The 15,966-nt window shown below is 45.9% G+C and overlaps 1 protein-coding gene across 5 annotated transcripts in view; it reads right to left on the bottom strand.

Moving 5' to 3' along the window:
• Positions 1–15,966, bottom strand: part of DCLK2 (doublecortin like kinase 2) — a 153,967-nt gene that overhangs the window by 37,668 nt on the left and 100,333 nt on the right. For all 5 annotated transcript variants that reach the window (XR_006174410.2, XR_006174411.2, XM_008166098.4 and 2 more), the window contains 3 exons: positions 15,570–15,642; positions 12,880–12,988; positions 3,263–3,320 (listed from right to left, as the gene is read on the bottom strand). Coding sequence is in view for 3 of the 5 variants with exons in the window: in XM_008166098.4 (XP_008164320.1) it covers positions 3,263–3,320; positions 12,880–12,988; positions 15,570–15,642 (240 nt within the window). In the remaining 2 variants the exon portion in view is untranslated. The remainder of the gene's footprint in view (positions 1–3,262; positions 3,321–12,879; positions 12,989–15,569; positions 15,643–15,966) is intronic.

The following is a 15,966-nucleotide window of genomic DNA, read 5'->3' as shown; positions in this document are numbered from 1 at the left end:
CGAGGGCGGTGTACCAGTCTCCCCAGTTCAGGGAGAGGATGATGGAGACCAGGGAGACCATGCGAAACTTCAACTTTGAGAGACCTTGTTGAGACAACACAGGTCCAAGATGGGTCTGAGGCCCCTTTTGCTTTTGGGATCAGGAAGTAATGGGAGTAGAACCCCTTTCCTTTCATGTCTCGAGGGAGCTCCTCCACTGCCCCCAAGCACAGGAGGTTCTCGACCTTTTGGATGAGGAGCTGCTTGTGAGACAAGTCCCTGAAGGAGAATGGGGAAGGGGGGGGGTGGAAGGAATGGTTGACCACGAACTGCAGAGTGTAACATGATGATTTTACTTTGAACACCAAACGGTCCGAGGTCAGCTGAGACCAGACTGACTGGAAAGGATGGAGGTGGTTGAGGAAAGAGTGGGAGGGTGGATCCTGGGAAGTGATTGGGGTGTCACCCTCGAGCGCACCCTCAAAATGATTGCTTTTGGCCTCCTTGGCTTCTGGAAGGCCCAGGATGAGCAGATGAATGGAAAGACGACGGGTGTCGCCACTTAGACCCCTGGTCTCTATTCTTTCTCCTGTAGGTGCCCACCCGGGGAGTCCCCCGAGACCTGGACTGGGGAAGTGGAGGAGGTGAGGGCATAACAGTTTCCTGGCCTGCAGAGGAGTATGGCTGCCCAAGTAGCAGAGGGTGGCACAGGAGTCTTTAAGGCCATGGAGTCTCAAGTCCATGAGCTCGGAGACGAGCCCCATTCCCTCAAAATGGGAGGTCCTGTAGAGTGGCCTGCATCTCCTGGGGTAACCCGGAGGACTGCAAGCAGGAGCTGCGCCTCATGGCCACTGCAGAGGCAACCACCCTGGCTGCTGAGTCAGTAGCATCCCAGGCCATCTGAAGGACCCCCCTTGCCACTGCTGTGTCTTCGTCCACCAAAGCAGCGAACCCCTAGGCTTGGTCCTGCAGGAGAGCCTCCTTGAATTTATTAAGGGAGTCCCACAGGTTAAAACTGTACCTGCCTAACAGGGCCTGGTGGTGAGATACCCGAAAAATCACAGTTATGCCATTGAATAAATCTTTCTGCCAAATAAGTCCAGTCTCCAGGCATCTTTGTTTTTCAGTGTGCCACTGACTTGGCCCTGCCTGTCCCTTTCATTAACAGCGAACATGACCAGTGACACTGCTGAAGGGTGTGTATACAGGTATTTGAACCCTTTTGCAGGGACATAATACTTATTTTCCACCTTCTTAGAAGTCGGCGGAATGGAAGAGGGGGTCTGCCACAGCAATTTGGCAATCTTAAGGACCCCTGGGTGGACAGGCAGTGCAATCTGGGCCTTGTTGTTGGAGGAGGATATGTTAAAGAAGTCAGACTCCTCTGCGACCTCTTCTATTTTTAAGTTCAAGTTGGTAGCCACCCTCTTAAGAAGGGCCTGGTGCTCCTTGAAGTCATTTGGAGGAGTAGGGGAAAGGGAGGGTTGCCTGTTTGGGAGGGACCCGCCACCACTTCGTCCGGACACAACAAGGACAAGTGCACTGATGGGGAAGGGACGGCTCCTTAGGTGCTGGAGTCCGATGCGCTGCACCGGTGTTGGAATTGGCACCGTGCCCCAAGGGGCAGTTTGTCCGAGGCTGCCAGGGAGGACTGGTGGGAATACGGGATTGACGTTATGAGCACACCCCATGGGTTCCAGTACGGCCATTGAGCAGGCCACTGTCCCTGCTGCCATGCCGTCGTGGCAGGTGCCGTGCTGGCTTTGCGGGTCGGCAGCGAATCACCCCTCCTTGCCGAGGGGCTGAACTTCCAGTCCGAGTCAGACCATTGCCCTTCCAGTGACCAGGGCAGAGCCATTGATGCATGAGTCTGCCGGCTGACCCTGGGTCAGCGACCGACGAGGCGAGGATCGGTGCCTGCCCAGTGAGCAGAACCGGGGGGATGGAGATTGGTGCCATGACTGAGAGCAATCCTGTCCCCGTGGGAACGCATGTCTGAAAGACCGTCTGGGCAAGGGTGATTTGCGCCGTGGCGATCTTTGATGAGAAGCTCGCTGGTACCGGTGGTACAGGGACCAGTGCCTTAACCTCAGTGTCCCATGTCTCTTAGTGGGAGAACATGGCGTCAGGGACTTGGGCCTCTTGACCGGAGACCAGGAATGCGGTGCCAGGGTCCTAGGCTGCGGAGACTGGGATCTACATCTGCGATCCAGGGACCCTATGGGGCAGTCCCATAATCAGCTTGCCCTTAGGCATTGGGGCCTTCACCGGTCGGCCTTCTTGTTCTTTAGCACTTCAGACAATGGTCATGGGGGTCACTAATAGGCATCAGCCTGTTGTATGACGAGATTGAATCTGAGAGAACGGGGTGTGCCTCACTCTGGGGCCAAGTCCCAGCCTGGACTAACTACCAAACTAACCTAACTCTTAACTTAAAAGCTAACTAAGTACCTAAACTATATACAAAAATGACAGACTATGGGCTGTTGAAGAACCGCTAATGCTCTTGCGATTGCAAGACAAGGCACTCCAACCAACCGTCATGGGCAGTAAGAAGGAACTGAGAGGGCATAGGGTTGGCGGTGCCTATATACCAACACATGGACGCAGCACTCAAGGGGGTGCCACAGCCGACCCTACGGATACTGCTAAGGCAAAAATCTCAGACGACTGTGCATGTTGGTACACATACACCTAAAATGCAATCGACATGAGCAAGCACTCGAAAAAGAATAGGGTATTTTGACTGAATAAGGACTGTAGGAATTTATCCCATATTAACTTTGCTTACAATGTTTACTATTGTTGATGTGAGTCATGACATACTTTGGGGCCTTTATAATTTGAATTGCCTTCATAATCAGTATTGGGTTCCATTATGCTAGGTGCTGGACACACACACACACACACACGTTTCATCCTTCAAAGATTTTACAATCAAAGTCACTATACTGTACTTTCACATTTCTCTTTTTATTCCATTTTGGCCCAATGAAGGAAGAACAATTGTGGAAATACTGCACATTTTCTTTGTTAGTCCAATAGAATAAATTACAATCTTTGTTTGTTTTTGTTCCATTATCTTCTAGATTAACACAGTTACTACTTCTATTGTTTGCATTTTGGATGGAAAATAATCCTGCTAATGTTAAACACGTTTCTGAAAGCAGTCACAGTTCTATCAAACCCAACCCCACCCCTCCCAACACACACACCACTTTGACTAATGAAGAGCTGTGAACGCTATTTTTACTCCTGTCGCATGTAAATGGGTGTACCCTACCTTTCCACAGCATTTTGCCTTGTCTATAATCTTCAGTGCAAACTCCTTTCCAGTGGCTCTAAGAAAAAAAATTGGAGAAACATTAATTAATGTCAGAAATTCCAGCCCAATTTTTGGTTATCAGTAAGAATACATGTAATCGTAATATAATCTTTTCACCCAGGGGAACAGCCGACAGAAAGATGGCAGAAATGATTTCATTTGGTTTCCCTTCTCTCCAAGTAACAGTCCTGCCTGCTGTTTCCCTGACTACCATTACCTTGCTTATTGTGTGCATTAATCCCAGGACCATAGCAGTGACCCTAATGTGACCTAATATTATACTCTGCCACTACTCTACTTCCATATGCAAAATTTGCCCCCAAATCCTTCATGTAGCTCTGTTCAACTGGCAGCCTGTAACCACACTTTGAAGACAGATCAGACTGCAGGTTTGCTTATCAGCTCATGTATAGGATGAGCAGCAAGAAAGCAGCCAGGAATATTGATGGCCTTTTTGGAAAAAGTCCCATAGAAGTTAGTAGGGAAGAAAACTATAGGGTTCTATAGCAATTACTACACAAGAGACATCAGTGGCTATGAAATTCTATAGGATTTTAGAACTACCTGACAGAATTCTACAGGATGGTTCTGCAAAACCTAGAGTAACTGAGAGGATCATTTTCTAGTATATGTGAGAGGACTTTTCCTCCCATAAGGTAGGAGCTTTCTCTAGCTTTTACACTTGGTCACCCACATCCAGATCTAAACATGTTCTCCACAGGAAATAGAAAAAAGCAACAAGAACTGTTTTGGTGTCTATAAAGAAAACATTACTTCCCATTGTTGCAAATGACCTTCAGTTAACATGTTAAAAATAGCAAGGGAAATGCAATGAGCTCATTCCTATTATTATTATTATTATTTGTATTGCAATTGCACCTGGAAGCCCCAGGCAAGATCCGACCCAATGTAAGGGATGCTATACAAATTCTGCTTTGTAACAAGCTTTTGTAGCTCAATAAGAAATACCAGGTATGTTTTATTAAGTTCATACTTAACTATAGCCAACAAAAAAAAATTGTTTCAGATATAGCTAATAAAGACTAATATCTCACAAAAGGAATTACATTTCATACATTAAACCTGTTCCCGACTAAACACAGCAGTATATTAAGAGCACCTTTGAGTGCAACTTTGTCTGCTAGGTTGTCATAGTTACAACCTGATTCAGTGTAGTACATAAGAAGAAATTCCATCTGAACAGCATTTGAGATTTAAATACTATCTTCTTATATTCACTATACAGCCATGAAAAACTGCATTATGGGCACTGCATGTAATTCAGAATTGCAATCTATGTATGATGATACATTAAGTAAATTATCCAAAAGCCTGATGATAAACACACTGCAAAATCCAGTTAAGATATGTGCAAAATTTTCAGTTTGTGTCATATAACAGGGAGTAGATCCTTGTAAACATCCACAAAGCTAGCTCATTATCCTTCTTCAAATCCCGCCTTAAAATTCTCCTCTGTCATGATACCTGTAATAACCTTGACAACGGCTAGCCCACTGGTGTGCTCATACCACTGCTTATCATGCTGACCATATTGTTTCCTTGCAGTGCATGCTCTGTATCCATCTGTTATCTGAGACTGTAAGTTCTTTGGGGGCAAGGACTGTTTTGTTTTGTCTGTACAGCACCTCTTACAGTGGGGTCCTGGTCCATGACTAAGGCTTCTAGGTGCTATGTAGTACAAATAATAAAATAGCAAACAGATGAGTGTTTATAACAAGCATTTCCTTTCCCACTAGTATTATAGATTGGATATTTTTGAACAGCAGATGATTTCAATGATATTTCTGATTACTAGACTGAAGACACTAGATGTGAAAATGGAGTTTTATACAAAAAAAGTGGGTTTTTTTTTTTAAACAGTTTATTTCTAGCTACTATCTCCTTTATAACTAGAGGGCTCTTTCTTTTATCTAAACCTTGCTTTCTAAAGAATTCAGGTAAAATTATCAAAGTGTCTACGTCACTTAGGAGCTTATGTCCCATTTTCAAAAGCACCTAAGTCACTTAGGAGCCCAAGTCCAAGTGACTTGCACCAGGATGTAGGTGATTCTGAAAATGGAATTTAGACACTTGCAAAAAATATTATCAGGCATCTTTATCCTGAGATCTCAAAACATTTTTCAAGTACTGTTGAATCTATGTGCAGCCACTGAAATGTCACATTCAGGGTACATCAAGTACAGCAATTTTGTGCCTTCACACCATAAAACAGTGTCCAGTTATTATGACCTAAGCCTTTCATGGGTAGTTTCCTGCCAAGTGAGCTGGATGGAAATCTAGTCATTAGAAGACTGGCTATGTCATTTTATAAATTTTAAAAGTTCTTTGGATTGTGTGTTTGCCTCAAGCTTTCTAAGCAGCACCACACAGATTTCCCCATTGAGCTAGAAAAGCTTATTAAAAACCTAGGCTTTTGGAAAAATTGTTCTTCGAGTGTTCAAGAATTGAGATGTTAATGTTGAGAGATAGCATTAAGCCTAAACCCTAATGTGCTTCAATGTGTGACAAAAAGCTCCTTTAAAGTATACACTATACACACTGGGGTCAAATTTAGCTATCTGGCTTGGTTTAGGAAGTAATTCCATCAGAAGTCCTCTAATTCTTATTCTTTAACGCATAAGCCTGGATATTTGTACGACAGATTTCCCTGATGAGTAAAAACAGAAGACAAAAAGTTAGTTACTTAATACTATGCATTAAAACTAAGCATGAAATTGTCATTCAGGGGAATCACCCCATCACATGACAGAGAAGAAATCCACAGTGGCAAAAGTGTGCTTTTGCTCTGACTTTTTGCTTCATTTGTTATTAGTCTCTGCCAGTTTTTGGTTTTATTTTTGTTGCCTGAGGGGTTTTTGCATTTGTAGAGAAAGTTTTGAGCAGAGAAAAGCCTTGAGACTCCAAATGGATTTACATTTAAAAGCTTTTTGGAAAGTGGAGAAAGCTAACTGGGAAGAGTGTGGAGGATTTGCAAGTAGTCACTGCCTATTTTGGGGGCTAGATCAGGTTGAAAAGGTCCTAAGGGTTTTGGAGTACTAGCTGCCAGTACTTGTTTGGTTAATGGAGAGGAATTAACAGGATATAGCAACAAGAAACAAGACTCCTGGGAAACCATAATAGTGGCAGCAGAGTTATGAGTCATTTTTTAAGATCAACACACTTGAATCCACGAAGAGGAGAATGCAGGTAATAGTTCAGCAGTGGTAGCCATCATGTTCTGACATTTTCCTACATGAGTCAGACTCAGACTTAGCCAGCAGAAGTATCTTCGAAAGCTCTCTCATTAGCTGATAAGACTACGAAGAGACATTTCACTTCATAATGAAGACTCAGTTGCTCCATGAGTGTCTGAATATAAAGCCTTCCATGAATTCTTAAAAAGAAACCTGCAAATAGTGGTTAAACAATGAAAATTGTTTCTGTGAGCCCCAAGGCTCTCACAGGCATTTGCTGGAACAAAAATCATTGCTATGAACAAAGCTGGAGACTTCAAAATAATACTAATCAAAGAAACCCACATAATTGTTTTATCAGTGGCCAGTGTCAGATGGTTCTAAGAAATATCGTTAGCAATTGAAAGAGTGTCCCCTCCACTAGCAATCGTGCATGGATGGATACACACACACTTTTTACACGTGACAAACTTGCTAAATAGTTCTTGCTTACCTAATTTCTTCTAATGTTTTGAATGATATTCTCTCTCATGTTCATAAACTAAAGCTTAGAAATTTTCTTCTAATACATTATATATAGCAAACATCTTTATGTGATTAGTAGACAGACTATTACAGTATATGGATAACTAACAATCTCAGGGCTATATCAGTTTTTTTTTTTAATTTGAATTGTTTTCACTCTCCATTTTCTCTCTCCACAAACTTTCTTTGCTGTAGACATTATAAAAGACAGTTACTTTTTTCCGTAACTGTGTTCTTCGAGATGGGTTGCTCATGTCCATTCAACTTAGGTGTGCGTGCTCAACACATGCACTGGTGCCAGAAGTTTTTCCCTCAGCAGTATCCATAAGGGACCAGTTCTGGCACCCCCTGGAGTGGCACGCGTATGCTGCAACATATAGGGCACTGCCGGCCCCTTCCACCCAGAAACTCTGACAGTGGGGAAAGGAGGGCGGGTTGTGGAATGGACATGAGCAACACATCTTGAAGAACACCAGTTACAGAAAAAGGTAATGGCCTTTTCTTCAAGTGATTGCTCATGTCCATTCAACTTAGGTGGCTCCCAGCAGTACTCCTGGAGGTGGGTAAGGAGTTCACAGACATGTAAATTGCAATACAGCTCTGCCAAACCTAGCATTGTCCCTGGCCTGTTGCGTGAAGGCATACTAGGCTGTGAACGTGCATACTGAGGACCACGTCGTGGCTTTACACTGCACTGAAGAATACAAAGGGGAGATGCCCTGTGCGGCCACCCAGCAGGTATACCTCGTCCACTTTGCCGAAGTAGGTCTGCCTAGTCGAGGGCTTTCTACTCTGGACCCCTTCCGAATAGGCCCATTCATCTGGGTTCAGCCACACAACATCCATGCTGTGAGGTGGAGGGACGCAAGTTTGAGGTGCAAGAGTCAGCCGTGATCCTGTGACAGCAGGTCTGGTCGGTTCAGCAGGGGCCAGGGAGGGATTGCAGACAAGCTTGATAGTGTCCCGAACCAACACTGGCGAGGCCACGCCGGGCTGAGCACGATAACCTGAGCCTTGTCTCTCTTGATTTTCGCTAGGACTTTGCTGATGAGCAGAATTGGAGGGAATACATACATCAGGCTTCCTGCCCATGGCAGGAGGAAGGCGTCAGAGAGGGAGCCCTTGCCCAGACCCCGTCTGAAGCAAAACCTGTGGCACCTCCTGGTTCTGCCTGGTGGCGAATAAATCCACTTGGGGAGTTCCTCACCTCAGGAAGATCATGCCGGCTACCTCTGGGTGGAGCACCCACTCATGGTGAGAGGAGAAGTCCCTGCTTAGCTGATCTGCTAGCGTGTTCCTGGCACCCGGAGGGTGACACGCTTCTAGATGGATTCCATGGTTGATGCAGGAGTCCCAGAGACGAGTGCCTCCTGGCAAAGGGCCGAGGATCATGCTCTGCCTTGTCTGTTGATGTAGAACTTCGAGGCTGTGCTGTCCGTGAGGACTCTGACCACTCTGCCCGACAGGTGAGGTAGGAAGCCCACACATGCTCTGCACACCGCCCTGAGCTCTTTGATGTTTATGTGTAGCATCGACTCCTCTGGGGGCCACATACGTTGGGTCTGGAGGGCGTTGAGGTGCGTTGAGGTGCGTCCCCCATCTGAGGTCCGAGGCATTCGAAACCAACTCAACTGAGTGAGGAGTGCTGACAAAGGGAACTCTTTCCAGGACTTTCCCAAGGTCGGTCCACCATGGCAGCAAGATAAGTACCGTCACGGGGATGGTGATAACCTTTTCCAGGTGGTCCCTGGACTGGGAGTAGACAGTCGCTAGCCATTGCTACAGGGGTCACATTCTGAGTCTGGCGTGGCGCATCACATACGTACACGCTACTGTGTGACCTAGTATGCGTAGGCAAACCCTGGCCATGGTCAGGGGAAACGCGGGGACTTCCACAATGAGGTCTGTTAGTGCCCTGCACCTCTCCAGCAGCAGGAACGCCCTGACGCAGGTTGAGTCGAGCACCGCTCTGATGAACTCTATCCTCTGTACTGGAACGAACGTGGATTTTTTTGTCATTAGGTGTCGGCACGTGCCTAGCAGCACTGCGATGTCCCCTTGGACCTGGAGTTGCCCTTGACGAGCCAGTCGTTGAGGTACAGATAGATCCTGGATACCCCGACATCTGAGGTAAGCCACCATCACAGACATGCACTTGGCCAAATGGGAGGACTGTGAACTGATAGTGGTCAGGACCTACTGTTAACCAGAGGAAGCGTCTGTGTCCCTCGAAGATGGTGATGTGGAAGTATGCATCTTTCAGATCAAGGGCAGCATACCAGTCTCCCGGATCTAAGGAGGGGATGATGGAAGCCAGGGATACCATGCGGAACTTCAGTTTCGCTAAGTAGCGGTTCAAGCTCCGCAGGTCTAGTATGGGCCGCAGACATCCCTTGGCTTTGAGGATTAAAGAAGTATTGAGAATAGAACCCCTTGTTCCCACAGTGGCAAATAAGCACCCTGACTTTCACAATAAGCCGATCCGGCTAATTCCTTTCAAAACAAGGCCAAAAGCAGCCAATCCCCAAGAACCCCAAAACTCTATGTGACTAGATCCTCTCACAGCATGCAGTCTGGGACTGCGGTAGTTCTGCTGTGCACAGTGACTGTCTCCCCCACCCTTGCCTCTGCTTGCCTGGAGCCGATTACAAAAAAGGCAAAAACTAGCCAACAAGCAACCCACAAGCCAATTATGTCAAAAACAAACCTAATTTCTGCAGTTTTTCCACAGATTTGGCATATCTGCTTGTTCTTGTACTCCACAGGAACTACCTCCACCGTGCCCAGCTGTAGTTGACCCTCTACCTTCTGTATGAGAAGAGTCTCATGGGAGGGGTGCCTGAAGAGGAATGGGGAGGGAGGGTGGGTAGAAAGTAACTGAAGACAGTAACCCTGCGCCACCGTATTGAGGACCCATCGGTCTGATGTTATAGAGGAAGGAAGAAAGGTGGTTGGCAAACAGAGGGGAGGAAGGATCTGGGGAACAGTCCGGTAGGTCGCCCTCTGGCATACCCTCAAAACAAGCGCTAGCCTGTCTGCTTACAGCGTGTTGAGCCCGTCTGAGATGTAGATGGGGGTTGGTGGCCAGGGTGCTTCTTGTAGCCCCTGGATCTTTTGTGGGGAGGCTCCTGGCGAGGGTGGTTCCCCTAGCTCTGAGGCTGCTGCAGCTTAAACTGCTTACAGGCAGGGCCGGAGGGACGTACAGGCCCAGTGTTTTCAGGCTTGTGAGGGAATCTTTCAGACCACGAAGCTTAATGTCCATCTGTTCTGCGAACAGGGCGTGCCCATCGAAAGGGAGGTCTTACATTGACTGCTGAGCCTCTGAGGAAAGACCAGAGAGGAGCAGCCACCTACGCAACAAGATGGCCGATGCCCTGGTACAGGCAGCGGTGTGCGCCGTGTCCAGTGCCACCTGGAGAGCTGCTCTGGCTGCAGTTGAGCCCTCATCCAGGATCGCTTGGAACGCCTTCCTACAAGCCTCAGGAAGGGCGCTCTTGAGCTTGGTTATGGCATGTCACATATTAAAATCATAGAGGCCTAGTAAGGCCTGATGGTTGGCCACCCGCAACTATAGACTGGAGGACGAATAAACTTTACGCCCAAACAAGTCCAGTCTCCTTGAGTCTTTATTCTTAGGGGTAGCCCCCGTCTGACCCTGTCTCTCCCTATGGTTGACCACCTCTACCACTAGGGAATTGGGAGCTGGGTGGGTATACTCGTGGCAGAGAACATTAAGGAGGGAATCTGTGAGTTCCTCTAACTCCTCCACCTGGAGGCCCAAGTTGGCAGCAACCCTCTTTAACAGCTCCTGATGCGCTTTAGGATCATCCTGGGGCACTGGTGGAGGGAGCCCCACTATGGCCTTGTCTGGTGATGAGGAGGAGGAAGCTGGTTCCAAGGGGTCCTCCACAACCATAGGCGGTCCAGCGGCTTGCTTGCCTACTTCCTCCTGTGCCTGCGGGGTGCCTGCAGTCGAGGCCTCTTGGGCTGGAGTGGGGGAGGTAGCTAGTCTCTCTGAAGCTCTGGACACTGAGCAGGTGGCCTGAGGGGGCTGAGTGAACCCCCATGGGTTCTATGGGTACCACTGTGCTGGCCACAGAGTCTGAGGCCACAGGCCTAGCTGCAATGCAGCCGACGTAGTCTGCACCTAGGTGCCGGAGCCTGTCCCGCTGCTATGGAACCTTGCTCCGAATCTGAGCCAGAGTTGCTTCTCTGCGACCAAGACGAGGTTGATTGGTGCCTCTGTCCCGATCGGTACCAGTTGCCCCCCTGGAGTTGGATCTGGCTGACCTTGCCGAGTGCCCTTTTTAGGGCCTCAGTGACCAACAGCGCTTGGCAGATCCGCGATGGCCCTGGGCCAGCAATCTATGCCTCACGTTTAATGAGCGGTACTGGAACGTGGAGCAGGATCGGAAACTAGAGTGGGCTTGGCATCATGAAGAAGTAGCTGCAGGTGGAGACGCCACCCTGGGGGACTGGCACTGTCGGCCCCTCGACCTGTCCCTGGAGCAGCACTGGTGCCACGGAGATTCCGGGCACCGAGGCCAAAACTCCTGCTGGGCGGTGCATGCCTCCAAAGGTCTGCGCCCAGTCACCATGAGCTGCGCCTCGAGCCTCTCTGCCCTTATCTGAGGTCCAGAGACTGGAATGGGCTGCAAAACTTCTGCCTATCACGGTCAGAAGTGTGTTGGCTGCGAGAGGGGGACCGTAGGTGGAACATCCCCCGCAACAGAGAGCGGTGCCAGAAAGGTGGAGACTGTGGTGGTCCCAATGCCGGCTTACCCTGGCACCGGGAACGACATAATGTCTTGCGCCGCTTTGAGGGCCTCTGGTGTGGATGGCACCCGGAGCTGACGAGGACCTCCACCGCTATCCAGCGGGGAGCAGGCTGGGCTACACCGCTCGACCTGAGCTGTGGCCCAGAATCCCCAAGGGTGTGAAGAGGCACCAGAGACAGGGCCTTGGTCCACCCCAGACTCGTCCTTTCCCTTGAGGGAAGCTGGAGACCTTCCTTGCCCCATCATCCTGGGCTTCTTGGCTGGAGCCAAGGAAGGAGACCAGTGCCAGGTCGTAGACGGTACCAGCGAGACGCTGTGCACCAAGGTCATAGTGCTCGGTGCTGAATCAGAGCGCTGCTCCAGCATCGGGGTAAGGGCAGACTCCATCAGAAGCGCCTTCAAATGAATGTCATGCTCCTTCTTTGTCCTGGGCTTGAAGGACTTGCAGATTTTGCACTTATCACTAATGTGACCTTCACCCAAGCACTATAAACAAAGTCCCTTTAGGGACCTACTAAATCTCTAACTTAACAAATAGGTTGAACTAAACTAGAGGGAAACTATACCCAGTAATATCTGCAAGAGGCAAATGAGTTCAAACGAATGAAAAGCAACAGTTCTAGTTGAAGTAGCATGAGTTCCATGCACCGTCACTGGTGGCAAGAAGGAACAGAGTGGAGGGGACTGGTGGTGCCCTATACGCCGCAGCATACGCGCACCACTCCAGGGGGCGCCAGAGCCGGTCCCCTATGTATACTGCTGAGGGAAAAACTTCCGGCACTGGTATATGTGGTGAGCACATACACCTAAACTGAATGGACATGAGCAATCACTCGAAGAAGAATAAGCCATATTTATTTCTCATTTTTGCACGATCATGACTTTTTATGATTTTTTTTGGTTTGGTCATACATACTATTGATAGACATACATTTATACTATGTATACCTGTGTGTATGTTTTCTACATACTGTATATACACACACCGTCTCAGACATACACACCGGATTCTGTTTAATTAAATCAACAGAATAAAAGAAATAGGACTGAAAAATAGCTAAACAACTTCCTTGCTTACCGTTCTACGCACTCCTTTACTACAGCAAAATTGCCATCACCAATCACCTTTCCCACTCTGTATTTCTCAAGAATAGTGGATGACCCTGAGCACTTGTTTCCATTCACACCTGCACAAAAAGCAAGGACAATAATGTAAGGTGGAGAGAGACATCAGCAATATGGCATATCCCCACAGAGTTCAAGAGTATAGTGTAGATATTCCTAGATACAAAATAGGAATGTAAAAATAAACTATGTTCAGTACAATTTGTCCCTTTGTTTTTATTTCAAAACAGCAACAAGAACTGGTAAAGCTTAATCAGAGCTGTGTGACCTTCTTGTCCTTGTTAACATATAGGGAAAACATTAATATATTATTAATCTATGTTGACAAATCCCAAATGTGACAGAAATTCTAGTTAAATATTTAACTCCAGCTATGTCTTGACACATTTAGCTTTTTATTAAGAGGGCCTTCTTTTTAAAATTTATTTTTCATTGGCGTTTTCCTTGAGCACAAAAAAAGGAAAAAAGGAATGGAATTACAAATTCACGAAAAACAGTAAAAATTTGGTAATGAAAAAAGACAGTTATTTATGCATTTAACTAATGAGGAAAATTTCAGATCACTAATGAAACATATTTTATGTTGTTTGAGGCCCTTCTTATAGCATAAAAATGTAACAACTCTTGACTCCTTGCTTAGCACAGACTGCAGCTATCATACAAGTCTCTTGGCTAAACCACCTATGCAACACTTTCTCTAAGGTGCAACAACATATCCAACCAAATATTGAAGACTGCAATTACACTTTGCTTGTGTATTACAATTAAACCAAAAACATTCAAGAAACATTACATTTTACTGACAATATTGCCTATGGATCTCATCGTCTTTGATTTGTTTCATTAAAGAGCTAGTCAGGTCCCATTCGTCTAGAAAATTTGGCACTGAACTTCTATGTACCAAATTTCTTGTCATAGTGCCAAACTACAGATAAATTTTATAACTGCTATCGTTACGTTTTTTTTATAACATTGTGTCTTTCCTTAAAACCAGTTAATTCTATAGTATCATAGTGTCATCCCATTTTAAAGACTTAATCGCTTTATTAAAGGGAGACAAGAACTAGTTTTAGATCATAGCAACACTTCTATCTACACTGGAAATAGACGTCAAGTAAAGTAGGGACAAAAAAGATCATGGCCTTAAAACCTGTTCTTTATTAAGTTTCTTGTCTTGCTCTCCCACCCTGACCACCCTGATTACCACCACTCTTTCACACACATTAAGAGACATCAATTTGCAAGTATTTTTGTAGGAACAAGATCACGAATGCTTTACTAGCCTCCCTATTCTCAACAGATTGTTTATTTTGTAATGAAAAACAAAAAGATTAACAAAGTTCCCACAATGGTCACAGAGATTTATCCATAAGATGATCTCCTACAGAACTGAAAAGGTAAGTTTAGAATAGGAGGCCTGGCTGGTCTGATGGCTCCACTTGCAGCAAAATGGCTACCATGAGGAAGACAACAGTTCCAGTCCAACTGCAAACATCTTACTTTTGCGGGGTCACCATAGACACAATGTTCATAATTTCCACGAATGGGCTGACTGTATCACTCTAAAGTGCCCAATTGGGATTTGACTGAAGAGCAGGGTTTTTTTTTATTCATTTTGCATCCTACAGCTTTCTCCAGAATGACTTGGTGAAGCTGCAGCTGGGGATAATGTTGCTTGGGAGCAAGGAGATGATTATAAATATGGACTAGTATAATGCTATAAAGATGGACTGGGTGAAAAACCTTGAATGCTGGCAGGCTGAATACCTCAGGTCAGATCTTTAGAAACAAAGAAATCTTCTTGTAATGGAGGCCTCAGTCCTGAAGCCAATACATAAAGAAAAATTTTAGACCAGAGCTGCCGCTTGTAACATATTAAATCAAGTTATAAGAGGAGTGTATTAATGAAGATATTGCTATGGCATGCATGTGATGAGTTGTTGAGGTTAAGCATTCAGGATGAAACTCTCTCTGCATCCAGGCAGTCGTTAATGGGATTGTGTGGATTAAGCATGTTCTGGACAGTGAAACATTTTCCGAAATTCCTGTGTGTTGGTTGCATAACAACAGCATAAAAGAAAGGTAAATGGCCAGGCCATATTGCAAGACCATGTGACCTAGCATTGGGTTAGAGGGTTTCCCAGGTGTAAATTCCAGGGAGCTGAGCCAATGTTTTCAGCAGTGAGATTCCAGGGGAACTCAGAAGAGAAAGAGGCTCAAGACAGCTGCCTCTTTGTAAGAGGACAGTGGTGGCTTCAGCTCACGGTTCTGAAAGAGGGATTTATGCATTTTGTGACATTTTGTTAAAGGAAACAAGGTGTAGGTACATTCTGTGATAATAGCCTGACATTGATTTGTCTTCCAATGGGAAACTGACCTGTAAGGTCTAAAAATCTGCTACCATTTGGTAAAAGGGAAATATTATTTAGAATCTAATTCATCTCTCTCACAGTACAGACTTGATATAGCAAGTGCAGTAACAGTTTATCCAACATTAAGTACTTAGTAAGGTATGTCAAGGATCTAAGATTAAAATCTGATGGATTGCTAGCAGTTGTCTAGTATCACTGAGCTAACAAAGTCACTTAAAGGTGAACAAAGATTTTGTGAAGGTTAGTAGCAAACAGTGGTTTAAGTGCTTACCTTCAGGACTTATGCAATGGAATAGTTCAGGCACACCATTCACATTGGAAGAAGAGCCAAAGTGTGGAGGAATCTATGGAAATATGCATAAATCCATTATTTCTGATAATAACATTACTAAAATGAATAATAAGAAAATGAGTTATCTTTCCCCAATTTAATTTGTATACATATTAATTTTTTATACTTATTCAACATTGTTACCTTGCACTAGGGCTGTCCATAATGACTGGGATCCCAGTCCTGAGGCCCTGTTTATGAGAGGAGTCACACCACTGATTTCACTGGGATTTATCACAGCAAATGTCATTCTCTCTACTTTCTTGAAGTGATACTTGGGCTTTATGGGGTCAGTGTGGGGAAAGTAAATTCCATCCTCCCCCAAACCAAGGGACCA

The sequence above is a fragment of the Chrysemys picta genome, chromosome 5 (genome assembly GCF_011386835.1).
Source record: "Chrysemys picta bellii isolate R12L10 chromosome 5, ASM1138683v2, whole genome shotgun sequence".
Lineage (NCBI taxonomy): Eukaryota > Metazoa > Chordata > Testudines > Emydidae > Chrysemys > Chrysemys picta.
Note: the sequence above shows the minus strand (reverse complement) of the source record. Positions and strands in the feature narration are given on the sequence as shown.